Genomic DNA, 14,442 nt, shown 5'->3' on the forward strand with positions numbered 1-14,442 from the left:
AGTGGTGAACCTCGGAATGTACTTGCCATATTGTAGCGTTGCGTAATTCATTGCATGTCAGGGGTAAGGTTAGTAGGTACCCTTGGTACTGGATGAGCTCGCCACGCTCAGATTATGCAGCAGGGATGGACAGCCAAAGATATCACGCTATGTCGGCACGATGCTAGCTCCCAGCCAGAGCCAGCTGTGCAAACAGCAGCAGTCAAAGTAGCGCCGCGAACCATGGCGTGTACTGCCGCAGACGCACCGATTGTTGACATTCGCGTTACGCCTCATTTGTATGAAACGGGTTGAGGGGTGGCGACAAGCGTTGGGGTGCGTTGGGGGAACAGGGTCGCCAAGATGGACAGACGGATGCTTGTGTGCACCATGCGGGCGGGCTTGCAACATCCCGAAACTTACATTAGACTCTTTGGGCGACGGGGGGTCAGTCGGTCGGAACCGCAGTGGTTAACTTGCCTTGTAACGGGAAAAACAAAGGACAATCGGGGTCTCGTGGGATGGGGCCGGCGAAGAGTCACCAAGGGCATCCAACGAATTTGACAACAGAGAGAGAGGAGAGGAGAAGACGGTGTGTTTTAGTCCAGGGACGCTCAGAGCACCTGCATCATCATCCATATTGGGCCATGCACCTCATCAGCAGGGCAGGCACGCAGGCTAGGGCTGTGTCGAGTCGCAACTGCCAGACCAGACCAGACCAGACCAGAGTGTGAGTGCCAGTGCCAGTGCCTTCTTTGCCCCACCCACTCCCGTTCATCAAACAATCTCATGTCCATGTCTGTCCGTTGTCAAGCTGGCGTCAACACCTGTCTTGTGTCTGTCAGTCAGCATGCACACCCACCCACCCACCATCATCATCACCACCACCACCAGCTGCTACTACTGCAGCTGTCGACAGCTCCTACCCCAGGTCAATACTCGCCCCCGCATTAATAGTCGATGATGCATGATCGCGCGAGCCGCTCATGCGACGCGGCGGTAGCAACAGGTCACGATTCGCTGGTTGGGCTCCCGCCTAACCCTCGACGGCGGGACTGGGGGGAGGATCTTGGTTTCCCAGCCGTGAGGGTGTGGAGCCGTAGCAATTGGACTACGGCTATTTTGCAATGGCACAGCCGCTGCGGTACGCGGCGCCCACCCCACCAATCGTTCCTGTTACTGCATCAGCCTCGATGGCGACGGTTAATATTACCCTACTAGCCAAATCAAAGTCAAATCAATTGAATGATGATGCAAAAGGATTGGCAGACAGGGCACATAGGGCTCTCGCCAGTGCCAGCGTGGTTCTGTAGCACGGGCACCATCCACTGATCCGAAATCCGACGCTGACACTGACGCTTGCCCCTCATCCCAAGATCTTGGGGCACCTTCGTGTTCCCGGGTTTCACTGGTGGGAGAATCTGGGGTGCATGGAAAAAAAGTAACACACACAAAGGGCGGGCAGAACGCGACGCCGTCTCACCAGTCATGTTATGCCGGAGGATTGCATTGTACTGCTACCCTGCTGCCCTGCGGCCATGTACCGAGGTGTGGCTCAAGTCCTTTTGTATCGCTGATGATCAAGTGGCTTATGGTTGGACCCTTAATATACGGGACTTGTATGTGTACCTAGGCACGTTGATGTAGCGCGTGGCAAGGGCCTGTCAAAAATCAAATTGGACACAGCCATCTTCTTCACAAAAGACTGCGAACATGTGCTTTGGCGTCACTGTAGGTAGGGCGCAGTGCATGGCAGCAGCCTTGTGGGGGCGCCTAGGCGATGAGCGGTCAGGTAATCTACAGGGAGCGCGTGGGTCGTCTTCTGGCTTGCAACCAATACAGCAGGTCGATGAAAAAAGCTGTGTGAGCTGTGTGGCCAGATTGCCATGGGTTGATGGCCTCTTTTGCGCTGGCTGCAGTGGCCCAGCGTGCAATCTGAAGTGGAGTGGGCAGCGTTGAGGAGAGTTCAAGTCGTGGTGTGATTTGCTCGAGACGTTGTCGCTTACATGCAGGAGCCCGGCGAGGGTCACACTGTTCAGACCCAAGTGTGGAGGTACGGCCGTTGTGGATCCCGTCCTGGCCGTGTGTGGCCTGGTGCCAAAGCGGGAGGTGGGCGTGTTGGGCAGTTGTCCATTCGGAGTCTTTCAGAAAGAAGCAATTTCAACGTCTATCGGCCAGGCAGGCAGGACTGCGTGCACAAGCTCGTTCAACGGGCCGGCGATTGCACTCTCATCTCCATGCACGAGATTGCATGGACAGAAATTGCGGCGATCACAGCACGGCGGAGCTCGACAATGACATGTCTCTGCTTCGGCGAGCGGTCTCGTCTTGGTACAGAGGTACTCGCAGGCGGGCGCTAGCAGGTGGCTGAAACAGCAGGCTACAGAGAAATGTGGTGGAAATGCAGCAAATGGAGAAATGAGACGACTGCAAGATTAATACGGACGAGTTATGTGAAGGAAGGGGTTGGGTGTGATTTGTATGGGATGCGTGGATGAGAGAGTGTACCTGGGACACAAAGGGCGAGAAAAGCCAGGCTGTCCCCTCCCCCGTGGGAAGTAATAAGCGGACCCGCCGGTGGCATGCTGTCGTGCAGATCCACTGTGGTCCACTTATGTGTACTGGGGGCGTGTGCAGAGTGGACGGCCATCAGCTGGACCGTTCACCTTTGCATCTGGAAGGGGTGGGCAGGGCCGTGGGCAGGTTTGATAATAATACGACCAATGTGTGGTGTTCCACATTTGGACGGAGGAAATGGTGACGTTGGCCGAAGAGGATATGTCGGAGTCGGGGTTGCAGGCATGGTGGGCTCGCTTAGCTTGCCAGAAACGCCGCCCGAGCCCCTCGGCGTGTGCTTGTGCGCGGTGGTGCAGGGCGGGAGCATCAGCGGCGGTGGCACTGGACAATGAGCGCGCAGCACGGCATGACCAGGACCCGACAGCGTGAATAAGGGTACTTGGTACATGGTCGACAGGCTTGACCCAGCGCAACAGGCGGACAGTGTGCAGTGTGCGGTAGTCGAGGTTAGTGAGCACAAGCAGGCCGGAAACCACGTCGCAGGCTAGGCCGAGCCATGTGGATACGGCGAGGACTCAAGCATGCTCGTGAGTTCGAGGCCTTTGCCGGGGGTGGCTTGGCGGGCGGGTGCGCAAAGGCAACGCCGGCCACGAGGAGTTCGCCGTCGGCATTGGGTTTCATGTGGCAGGGCGGCGTGCATGTTTTGACGTTGTGACGTGTGACGGTGGGCGCGGGGGGGCGTGACGGAGCAACAACAGGAGCATGATTATTATTGTTATTATTTAGCAGTAGCAGTAGTGGGTATGAAACGACAGGGCGAGGGCGTTTCAGCAGTCGGGCACAGGAGCAGAAACAAGACGAGAAAGGAAGCAGTGTAGTAGCATGTACATGGGATGGTCGAGCAGCAGCGGGCAGCGGAGCGTGTGCATGTGGTATTGGCCGAGGCGAGGCGTGGCGGTGGGGAGAGAGCGGCATGCCATGTACCTAGGTACTCTAGACTACTTACTTACTCACTCGTACTTACCATATATACAATGGCTCCGACGCAAGAGGCAGAGGGAGAAAGAGAAAAAGAGAGACAGGCAGACTCGGCCCCGCGGGAGCGTTTGTCATGGTCAGGCGCGACAAGCCACAACCTGGAGAAGGCCGCAGGAACAGGCAGCAGGGATGGGCGGCAAAGCTGACGTGCGGTGAGTCGTCGTCGACGTCGAGCGAGGAAGCAGCAACCAGCGAGCAGAATGGACAAAGGGAGGCGCTAGGCGTGAACTGTCTGGCGTCTACTCGAGTACCTAGCGTCAATGTGTGAGAGTGAGTTTGAGTGAGAGTGAGTGCAAGTGCGAGTGTGCCATGGACATGGGCATGGGGCATGAACAGGGACATGGGTGCGGGCAGATGGGTGGGGCAGCCTGGAATAGCAGTACTATGTACATGTCTATGTACACGCCAGCAGTGATACCTACTTACCGTAGGCGCACGCACACACAGAGAGAGAGAGAGGTCCGCAGTAGTCTGCCAGTGTGCGTGCCTGCTAGTCTGCTGTTAGTCGGGTGCGTCGTCGTCGTCGTCGGTGGTGGTGGTGCAGCCCCGCTTTTTGCCCTCGACTGTGAGGGTGAGCAACCACCGGCTAATGTCGTTTTACCCGTTCCAATGGCGCCCTCTTGCGCCGCCAACGGTCCCCCTGCCAGCCGTGTCGTGATGCCTGCCACGAGCTGCCCCAGAGCCTGGTTGCCGTAGCCAATGGGCCGCCCCTCGTACATCCATGCATGGGTGTTGGAATTAAACATTCCGTCCTCTGATATTGCTACACACCAGACTTCGCTTCTCGAAGCCCGCGTGGACGCATGGAATCTTCAAGCCACAGATCGTCACACTGACCCTGCAAAACCGTCGCTGCATCCCTCGTCCTGGCCCGCCTGTCTCCTCGGCACCTGGTTAGCACCACTATACCTTTGTCCCAGGCCCACATATGCTCCCCAAGTATCCCATGACCCGCGCTTGTCCCCAGATTTACCGCTGCCGATTCCTTCCTCCTCGACTGTTCATCCCCGACGTCACTCCCGTTTTGCTTCTCTCCTAACTGTCTCTCGCCTCTTCGTCGAGGCCGCCACCATCACTCTGCCTCAGTACGTCCGCCTCCGTGCCCTTGCCGCCTTGACCTCTTCCAATTGCTCACCATCCCTTCTAGCACCAAACAAAAAAGGCTCTCACTTGGACTCACGTCTCTCAACTTGACCAACCTTCAACAGACATGGAGTCCACAACAGCACCACCACCACAGGACGCGGCAAAGATTGAGCGAAGAGGCTCAGCACCAGTCAAACGCAGAGTAAGCCGCGCATGCGATCATTGCCACCGCATGCGCACACGGTGTAACGGTCAGGCACCATGCTCGCGCTGCATAGAACTTGAATATGTTTGCCAGTACAACCGTGAAAAGAAACGCAGAGGAAAAGTAAGCATAACCACACCCCCACGCTCACCCAACCCCATCCATGCATCCCCAAAACTCACCTTGCCTAGGTCCCGCGACACATCCAGAAGCAAAGAGAAGAAGCTGCTGCCGGTGGCGGCGGCGGTAGCCCACAGACGCCAAATGGAATCAACGGTTACTTTGAGAGGCCCAACGTCATGAACGAAATGGAAGAGGATGTATGGTCGCAATCAGAAGCAACGCCCGTCGTACAGCATTTCCCATCGACCAAGACCGGCTTACCCACAGGTGACTGGCAGGCTTTGAACTCTGGCGCCGCTTTTGACCCTCCTGTCAACCACATGATGATCGACCCTTTGCTCCTTGGATCAGGTGCCGCCTACCCCCCAATGCACGCCGAGATGCCGCGCGAGGAGCTCATGTATGCCATGAATGGTACGTTGAACGACCAAGCCTCGAGTACTGTGCACATGCATGCAAAGTACTCTGCATTGGCTTGGATTTGCTGACAGGTAGCAGGCATCCACCTCATACCCGGCTCCAATGGCACTCCAGTATCCATCCCCACTGAATACGCAAACATGGCCTACCACATGCACTACCAACAAGCCGCACGACAGTCCTCACCTCACAGCTATGGCTCCGCAGACACTGGATCGCCACAGTCAGGCGTTAGCGCAAACTCATCACAGCACAGTGGCCCCATGCTTTCTTGCAGATACCCTGTTTTGAAGCCGCTGCTACCACATCTTGGTAGCATCATGAACATCCCCACCGCCTGCGATCTTCTCGAATTCTACTTTCAGAGCTCTTCGTCCGTCTTCATGGAGCCCGTCTCACCATACATTCTTGGATCCGTCTTTAGGAAACGGAGCTTTTTGCGTCAACATAACCCGAGGCGATGCAGTCCAGCCCTGTTAGCCAGTATGCTCTGGGTTGCAGCTCAAACCAGCGAGGCCAGTTATCTCACCTCATCACCTTCAGCAAGAGCCATCATTAGCCAAAAACTGTGGAAATTGACCGTCGAACTATTGAAACCCCTGGTCCATTCTCCATCCTCGCACGGCTTCACCCCTGGACCTGGCGTTACCTCTGCTGCTCACGACGCTTTTGGCGTGGATCGGGTAATAGGGAGGTACGACGGAAGAGCAGACGGAGCATTGCCACCAACCAGCACGCTAGACGACGTTGCTACATATATCAACCTTGGGGTGGTTACTTCAGCAAGCGAGTACAAGGCGGCTTCTTTGAGGTGGTGGAACGCGGCATGGTCGCTAGCTAGGGAGCTAAAGCTGGGCCGAGAACTGTCTCAAAAGCCGCCCAAAGAACACGAAGGAAACGCGACTGATGGAGAAGTTGATGTTGGCGTAACTGACGGTACCGGTACTCAAGCGCCTGCAGGTACCCCAGCTGCAGCCATCATCGAAGAAATGAAAGAGGAGAGGCGACGGTTGTGGTGGCTGCTCTACATGGTTGATCGACATCTTGGACTCTGCTATAACCGCCCGCTGGCCATGCTGGATAATGAGTGCGAGGATCTATTTCAACCAGTCCCCGACACTCTTTGGCAACAGGGTGAATTCTACACTGGACACGCAGGACCACGGAAGCGGGGACTCAATTTCCAGTGCACATCGTACGTATAAGTCCCTTACCCGAGACATTCCCGAGATCTCATTTCCCACGATTCGTCATTTGAGTAGTACTGACGTGATGCAGACACGATGTTTTTGGCTTCTTCTTGCCGCTGATGACAATCCTTGGCGACATTGTAGATTTGAATGCGCAAAAGAACCACCCAAGGTTCGGTCAGCGGTCATCTTGGGAACTTCATGAGGCTGAAATTACCCGCCAATTGGAGCGGTACGCGTACAGTATTGAGGAGTTCAAAGCGCAATACGGCTGCGGCCCGAATGAGGAAGCACAACCAAACACTACACCGGATCCGGTTCGAGCCGAATGGATTCACCAAACAAAAAAGGTTGCCGCATACGCCACACACATCATGCACGTGCTTCATATTCTGTTGCACGGCAAATGGGATCCAGTAGCGCTTTTGGAAGACGACAACATGTGGGTGTGCTCACCGTCTTTCCTCGCCGCGACTTCAAACGCCATCACAGCGGCCCATGCAGTCGATGTAATTCTGGATGTCGATCCCGACCTATCCTTTATGCCCTACCTGTTCGGCATGGTAAGTGAGACTCCGTGTTAATTTGATGGGATTTGGCAGTTTCAGACATGGCCAGCCCTAATCTTGTTACATTACTTTTGTAGAGAACCTGGCTAACCAATCAACAGTATCTGCTCCAAGGAAGCTTGATTCTGTTGCTCTTGGCCGACAAGCTGTCGACCGAGACCAACGAGAATGTGATCCGTGCCTGCGAAACAATTGTACGGGCGCACGAAGCCGCTGTGGTGACGCTCAACACAGAGTATCAGGTAAGCTGTTTGTGTGATTATTCGAATCTGCAGGGTACTGACTTCGCACAGCGTAACTTCCGGAAAGTTATGATATCCACATTGGCTCAAATCAAGGGCCATGGCCATGCGAGGGAGATGACACCAGCCAAACGGAGAGAGGTGCTCTCGCTATACCGATGGACCAGTTTAGGCAACGGTCTAGCAATTTAGATAGGTTTGGGTTGCATTAAACAAGTGAATTTTCGGCGTCAGGGAGCAAACTGGATGGATTCTGGTTTGGCTAAAACACTACTATTACCCAGGGATTTGTACGATTACGACTATTTGGGAGGAAACTGCGCGGGATTATGATGGCATGGAAAACTAAAAAAAGGCGCGCTTCGCTTCGTTACGACCCGACTTTTACACTCAAAACCTTTTGTTCCGTAATGTTTTTTTATTCTTTCTTCTCTCTCTCCCTTGAAGTGATTTAGGAGCAATGCAATCAAGCAAAACAAACGGGTACCGATGCCTCGTATTTTGACTTTTTTTTTCTCATCTCGATTACCTTTCTTGTACCACCCGTTGCTTGTGTCCACCAATCATAGTAAGCCAATGAGAGGGGAAAGAAGGAAGCGAAAACGCAGTGTTACGGCCGTTTTCCCCTAGATGTGCGCTGGGTGGGTTACATGGGGGTGCGGTGTCATGAATCAGGGTCTGAGACTAGCCAGCGAAGGGAGGACACTCAGAAAGATGCTCCTTTAGCGTCGTCGGTGCAGCTTCTGTATTGGGTCAAGGCGCCGACGTAGTGTCGACCAGAGGAGACAGTGTATTTTTTTAGTTCCCTAATGGACAGTGAGTGTGACATGGAAAGGCACCAATGGACACAATAGCCAGAAAAAGAAAAAAAGAAAGAATGGAAACTAGTGGTGAATTCCGGGGGACCGCTTCGGGGTCTAGTAGTAGCAGGTAAGACTGTTCTTTTTTTTCTCTCTATATCACGCAACTAGTTGTGTGACGCTAGTTGGCTGGGTTCCGGTGTATGTAGTGTGGTTGTATCTTCAAGTCAGCAGGAAAAGGGGATATGCAGGCATGCAGACATTCAGAGGGGAGATTTAACATGAACGTAACACCAGAAACACGAAACAAAACAAAACAAGGATATCTATTTTTCTTTTCTTCCTGAGAACAAGTAAATTATAAACTCTTCTCCACCTCCATAACCTCCTTGATTCCCTCAGCAACAGCATCAACCTTTTCTTGCGACAACCTCTTGAGGGGCTTGCGAGGGTAGCCACCGTAGCCGTAATATGACTGAATGGCCGACTTTGTGCCTGGGATGGCAGATTTGGTCAAGACCCAGTCGCCCTTGCTGAGCACTTTTTGCAGCTCAAAGGCCTCTTCGTACTTGCCTTCAGCCCAGAGATTCCACACCTTGACACACGTCTTGGGGATAACGTTTGCGCCGCCGGCAATGATGCCTGAGCCGCCGCTGGCAGCGGTTTGGGCGGTGAAGTCGGCCATGCCGCCAAAAGCCATGTAGCCGCCGCTGTTGGACTTTGCTGTGCAGGCGTTGGTGGCCAGAGCCACGCGTGTGAGCTTACCTGTGTTGCCGCAGGTGAACTTTGTGCCGACAATGTTGGGGTGCTTGGCGAGCTTGATGAGGAGATCGCTGTCCATGTCGATGCCGGCTACGGCGCCTGGGTAGTTGTAGAGCATAATGGGGATTGGGGAGCCGTCTGCTACTTTGGTAAAGTACTCGTAGATGGCGTCTTCGTCAATGGCGTAGCGGTAGTAGCTGGGGGGCAGAATGAGGGCATATTCGCCGCCAGCGGCCTCGGCCTCCTTGCACAGCTCAATGGTGAGCTGGATGCCATGCTCGGATGCGCCTACAATGACGGGCACGTTTTGGTAGCCAGCCTCGTCAAGAGCCTCACGTGTGGCTCGAGTGACTGCAGTCTTCTCGGCTCGCGATAGGTGCACGGCCTCTCCGTTTGATCCCATGGTGACCAGACCGACAAGGCCGGCCTCGGCAAGTCGTACTGCGTGCTTCTTGATAACTGGAATGTCTAGCTCCTCGGTTTCTGGGTTGAAAAAAGTCATGGTAGGCGAGTAGATGCCTGGTCGGAGAGGCGTGCGTTGCTTGGTGTGGCCATTGGTGCCGTTACCGTTGGATGCCATGATTGCTACAAGGGGGAGGCGCAAATCAAATCAGGATGCACGTAAACGGCAAGGAAGAAAAGAGAGGGATATGTATATATCTGTATATGTATATGTATATACGTATAGATAGCAATGGATGGATAGCAATACAAGATTTTGGATGAAGGAAAAAAACTAGCAGCCACCATGGCCGGGCACGGGTCTGGTCAGCTTTAATACTACAGCGAGATGGAGACAGTCGGTGCATTAGAGGCCAGAAGAGCTAGGTGCGGCAGAGCCTAATCGTGGTACCGTGGTCAATATCTCACTGATTGCGCGTCCTCGATTCGCCTGTGGCAGTGACAGCATCAGACTCCCGGGGGGGCAACGCGGTGGGCCATCTGACGGCTCTCGGGTTACATGAGCGCGAAGGGCGGGAACAGAATGCGGCCATTTGTATAGTAGTGACTAACACGGCGGCTGTCGGATGGAAACATGCTGCAGCGCAAGACAAGGTGGCATGCCAGACGCAGTCTCGCCGTCCCCCGACGTCTGCCCTGTAAATGCTACATTTATGTTCTTCCACCAATGGCGGCCGCCGTGGTCAACGTGGGGGGTTCTGTGCTTGGCCCTGGGGAAACTTTGCAAGGCCCCCCTCCCCACCACCACCCTCGCACCACTACCCGTAACCACGCACCCATTACTACGTACAACATGATTCCCCTCCGCTGACACCCAACCAGCCCCCAATGCTTGTGGGCTGACGCGGATCCTATTTGTCCGACCAGAGTCTATCATACTGCACTGTGCACAAACAGCAAAACAAAAAAACCGCCGTTGCAAGGGCCTCCTCTTTTTTTCAATACATACAGTACAGCGCATTCAGCCCCACGAACAGCACCATGGCTCTAACGTCATCCGGCCGCGGCTGTGGCCACAACATGCGCGCCCCTCGTGCCCCTCGTGCCCCTCATCGCGCTGCTTGGCGATATATCTTCCGCCATCTAGACATGCATTCAAACGCCGATGAGGCCATGTGTCGGGTATTGGTTACAGACTCCTCTTCAAATTAAGCCCTCAGCTGGTCCCCCTTTTTTGAATTCCCTCTCTTGAAATCCCGTGAACGACTGACACTGCTGGAGTTGCTGGAGTTGCTCACAATTGCCTGGTCGGACTATCCATTCCATCACCAGAACAGACATTCATCATGGCGCCGGTAGAAGTTCTCATGGTAAGTTTTGCTAGCAGTTCCTTGTCGGCAACGCGTTTTTATTTTCTCCTCCTCTTTCTCCCTCTTACCCCATCATGGCTTGCTCTCGAGCTCGTGACATGTCATGCAATACTGAAAGCTGCATGCGGCTTTATTTGTCGCCCCCTCAAGCACTTTCGTATGAGCGCAATCAAGTTAGCGAAACTATACACTAATGCATCGTCTAGGTCGGTACTGGAGAGTACACGACCGGATTCGTCGGAGGCGGTGCCTCAAAGTCTGACAAAAAGGTTGGTGTCGTAGGTTTGACACTGTTTGACCTCCGAAGACGGGGCAAGGTGGGCAAACTGTCCATGGTCGGCACATCCGGCGGCAAATTCCCTGCAATCCGTGAGTAACAATGCTGCCCCGGACTTGCATATGCCCCCAATATGCAAGGCGCTGATTTGACGTCAGGTGAGCATCTGCAAAAGAACATTTCCGAGGCATACAACAATTTGGACGTGTCTTTTGAGGAGTTTCCAAAAGAGGGCAAGACGGACCCAAATGCCTACAAGGCGGCGATTGATGCGCTTCCAAAAGGCAGTGCGAGTGAGTTACGAGTTGATAGTAGAATTACCCCTGCAATAACGCTGACGTCGGTTAGTTACAATCTTTACGCCCGACACCACTCACTACCCCATTGCCCTTTACGCCATTGAGCGTGGAATTCACGTTCTCATCACAAAGCCCGCAGTCAAATTGCTAGAACACCACCAAAAACTCCTCGAGGAAGCAAAGAAGCACAATGTATTTGTCTATATTGAGCATCACAAGCGATACGACCCTGCGTACGCTGATGCGCGCTTCAGGGCGCAGAAGTTGGGCGATTTCAACTATTTTTACTCGTACATGAGCCAGCCAAAGTATGTTTCTTTTCCGCCTTGGTTTCTTAATTTGCCGCAGAATGTAAGCAGTATCTAATTAGACCTCCAGGAGCCAGCTAGAGACTTTCAAGGCATGGGCCGGTGTGGATTCCGACATTTCCTACTACCTGAACTCTCACCACATCGATATCAACGAGTCCATGGTTCCTGGTTGGAAGCCAGTACGTGTCATGGCGAGTGCAGCAAAGGGAATCGCTACCGGGCTGGGCTGCGATCCCGCTACCGAGGATACCATTACATTGCTCACTAACTGGGTGAAGAAGGATGACCCCAGCAAAGTTGGAACTGGTGTCTACACAGCTGGCTGGGCAGCACCACAAAAGGCAGGTGTGCACTCGAATCAGTATTTCCACTACATGGCATCCACCGGAGAAATTCGTGTCAACCAGGCCAAGCGCGGTTACGACGTCACTGATGACGAGACCGGCTTGCTGTGGTACAACCCGTAAGTTTGAGTGGACACGGAGAAACCCCCGATTCGCGTACTGACCAGCTACAGATTCTACATGAAGTACGCCCCTGATGAAGAGGGCAACTTTGCAGGCCAAATTGGCTACGGATACATTTCATTTGAAAAGTTCATTGATGCTGTCAACAAGCTCAACGCGGGTGAAATCACTCTCGAGGAATTGGATGCGCGGCCACTACCAACTTTGAAGAACACCATCGCGACAACAGCCATTCTGGAGGCCGGCCGAAGATCTCTGGACGAAAACCGTCCTATCGATATCATTGAAGAAAATGGCGTCTGGTCGCTAAAGTAGATCACGCTGGTATTTAGTAAAATCCGTACTATACTGTTCATTTGAGCAGAGCTCCCACCACCGCCCGAGTGGCCTCCTTGCTCCTACTCACCCCTGCTTGACTCCCAGCCATGAAACACGCAATTACTGTTTACATGTAACCCCCAGATCGGCGGCATGGTGTAGTGTATCATGGCATATTTCCCGGTCGCACTGACCCACGCGTGAATGGACTCCACTTCGACGACCAGGTTTGAGCGATCGCCGGATCTGTCAGATCCATGCTAGGGCAAGCCCTTTTAGTGTCTCCCCACAACGTGGCGCCCTGCAGAACCCCCAGGAAGGGGCATGCGAAGATCGAAGCAAGAAAAATCCCCCCCGTTCGGGCTGTCTTTAGCCTGTTCCCGCGACCGGACTCGGGTGAATCCACTCCGACAGAACGGATAGGCTAATATACTTACTACTAGCACATCTCAGCTCCGACCGGTTTCTAGTCTCTAGTCCTGTGATCGTCTTGCATAGACCAACTGCTGTCACCCCTTCCCTAGCCCAGCCCTTGGCGAGGCAATGTCACTACCCTTGGGCTTGTCTTGTCTCAACTCCATGGACCCCCCCCCTTTCCCCCTTCCCGTGTGAATGCTTCTTTTTTTTCGTTCGCTAAGACCCTGAGGCGATCTTCCGACTTGACGGGAGAGGCGTAACGTCAGTGCATATGGAGAGTAGGATCCACTTTGTGCATCACACATGGTCGCCCTGGGCGTGGCCACTGTGCTGGGTGATTCCGTCGGCGTGGTTGAGGCAGTGTACTCACATACCACTCGTTCTTCCTTGCTGAGCGATGGGATCATGCGAGTCAGAGCTGCCCACGCGACAGTTGACAACCCCATTGCCCGTCCCTTTCCCACTGCTGATTGGAAGAGAGAGAGAGAGAGCTTGGAGCAAAGCTTGATTCGACTGCGTGATCTTTGACGTCGGCTTGCGTACGTAGTTACAAAAAATTCCTCCCTCCCTTCACCATTCCCTTGGCTTTCCCCCCCAATAACCAAAATCTCACACTCTATAAGTAATCACTCCTGCTATGAAAGCAAAACTACACACACACACTCCGGAGCCCAACCCCCCCACTCACTTTACGGAGGAAAAAACAGTACCCCCACGAGACAATCGCACCACGAGACACACACGCCATTTCTGAAACCCACACCCCCATTTAATATACTCTCTCCCCTCCCCTCCACCCTCAGATTTAGCCGCGCGGAAGGGGGGGTGGGGGGCGCAAGTAGACAAATACCGAAGATATTCGGGAGGTGCTGGGGGTGTTTTTTTTTTTCGCTTTTAAACCTCGTACATATTATCATACGAGAGTGCACCCGAATTTTTCTGCACGTGCCTCTCTCTCTCTTTCTTTTTTTGGTACCTACCTCCCAGAAAGCAGGGAGTGACATTAGGGAATAAAAGAGTGCAAATTCACAGTTGTCTGAGAATTGGCCGCTTAACTTCCCTTGTTCGTTTGAAGCAAATGATAAGTTGCGAATTTATGCGATTTGGGATTGGTAATATAACCGGGGGCTGGAGTTAGGGCAATTCAAGCGTTCGATTCATCCGTTGGGGCGTTTGTGTATGTAGAGGGGGGGGGCTTTAGCTAGTTGGGATAAAGTTATTAGTGTAAGTACCGTAAAGCCTAGCTAGTTCTGACGGGGCGGGGGTGGCCAGTGTCACGCTTTTTTGTGTAATATTATTGCTGTTATGAACTTGCCGGTAAAGGAACGCAATAGATTTCTAAGTGTTTGACTTGTCTTTTTATTTCTTATTTCTTATTTTGTTTTTTTGGGGACAGCGAACGGTTATGATGAGGGAATACTTGGGAGGAAGAAGGGGAGATTTAAGTGCTAACAACCCACCGGTAGATGTGGTTGAGGATGAGCGTTATGTAGACTGTGCGGTGTGGGGGTCCGGGTCGATCGTTATTTTACAACGGCTTTTTTTGGTAGAGGGCTAGACTACTCCTTGGTCCCTTTTTTATATTTTTCGGGTGTTCTAGAGGTATTGTTTTTCCATGTCGACGCCTTGGCACATTCCTGCTGCGAGTTT

At 53.4% G+C, this 14,442-nt stretch overlaps 4 protein-coding genes across 4 annotated transcripts; 3 read left to right on the forward strand and 1 right to left on the reverse strand.

The window, feature by feature from the left end:
• Positions 1–3,607: 3,607 nt before the first annotated feature.
• COCVIDRAFT_17494 (hypothetical protein) lies at positions 3,608–4,230 on the forward strand (the record flags this gene model as incomplete). The annotated part of the gene is made up of 2 exons (XM_014699322.1): positions 3,608–3,798; positions 3,966–4,230. The coding sequence occupies 2 exons, from the start codon at positions 3,608–3,610 to the stop codon at positions 4,228–4,230; spliced, it is 456 nt and encodes a 151-aa protein (XP_014554808.1).
• Positions 4,231–4,744: 514 nt separating this feature from the next.
• Positions 4,745–7,561, forward strand: COCVIDRAFT_39305 (hypothetical protein; the record flags this gene model as incomplete). Its single annotated transcript, XM_014699353.1, has 6 exons — positions 4,745–4,948; positions 5,017–5,362; positions 5,447–6,563; positions 6,647–7,121; positions 7,229–7,369; positions 7,421–7,561. The coding sequence occupies 6 exons, from the start codon at positions 4,745–4,747 to the stop codon at positions 7,559–7,561; spliced, it is 2,424 nt and encodes an 807-aa protein (XP_014554839.1).
• Positions 7,562–8,527: 966 nt separating this feature from the next.
• COCVIDRAFT_39306 (hypothetical protein) lies at positions 8,528–9,511 on the reverse strand (the record flags this gene model as incomplete). Its single annotated transcript, XM_014699354.1, has 1 exon — positions 8,528–9,511. The coding sequence occupies one exon, from the start codon at positions 9,509–9,511 to the stop codon at positions 8,528–8,530; it is 984 nt and encodes a 327-aa protein (XP_014554840.1).
• A 1,168-nt stretch (positions 9,512–10,679) lies between these two features.
• On the forward strand, positions 10,680–12,372 carry COCVIDRAFT_103973 (hypothetical protein; the record flags this gene model as incomplete). Its single annotated transcript, XM_014699355.1, has 6 exons — positions 10,680–10,703; positions 10,910–11,072; positions 11,139–11,273; positions 11,329–11,587; positions 11,658–12,053; positions 12,108–12,372. The coding sequence occupies 6 exons, from the start codon at positions 10,680–10,682 to the stop codon at positions 12,370–12,372; spliced, it is 1,242 nt and encodes a 413-aa protein (XP_014554841.1).
• Between the last annotated feature and the right edge of the window lie 2,070 nt (positions 12,373–14,442).

Source organism: Bipolaris victoriae (assembly GCF_000527765.1).
Source record: "Bipolaris victoriae FI3 unplaced genomic scaffold scaffold_63, whole genome shotgun sequence".
NCBI lineage: Eukaryota > Fungi > Ascomycota > Dothideomycetes > Pleosporales > Pleosporaceae > Bipolaris > Bipolaris victoriae.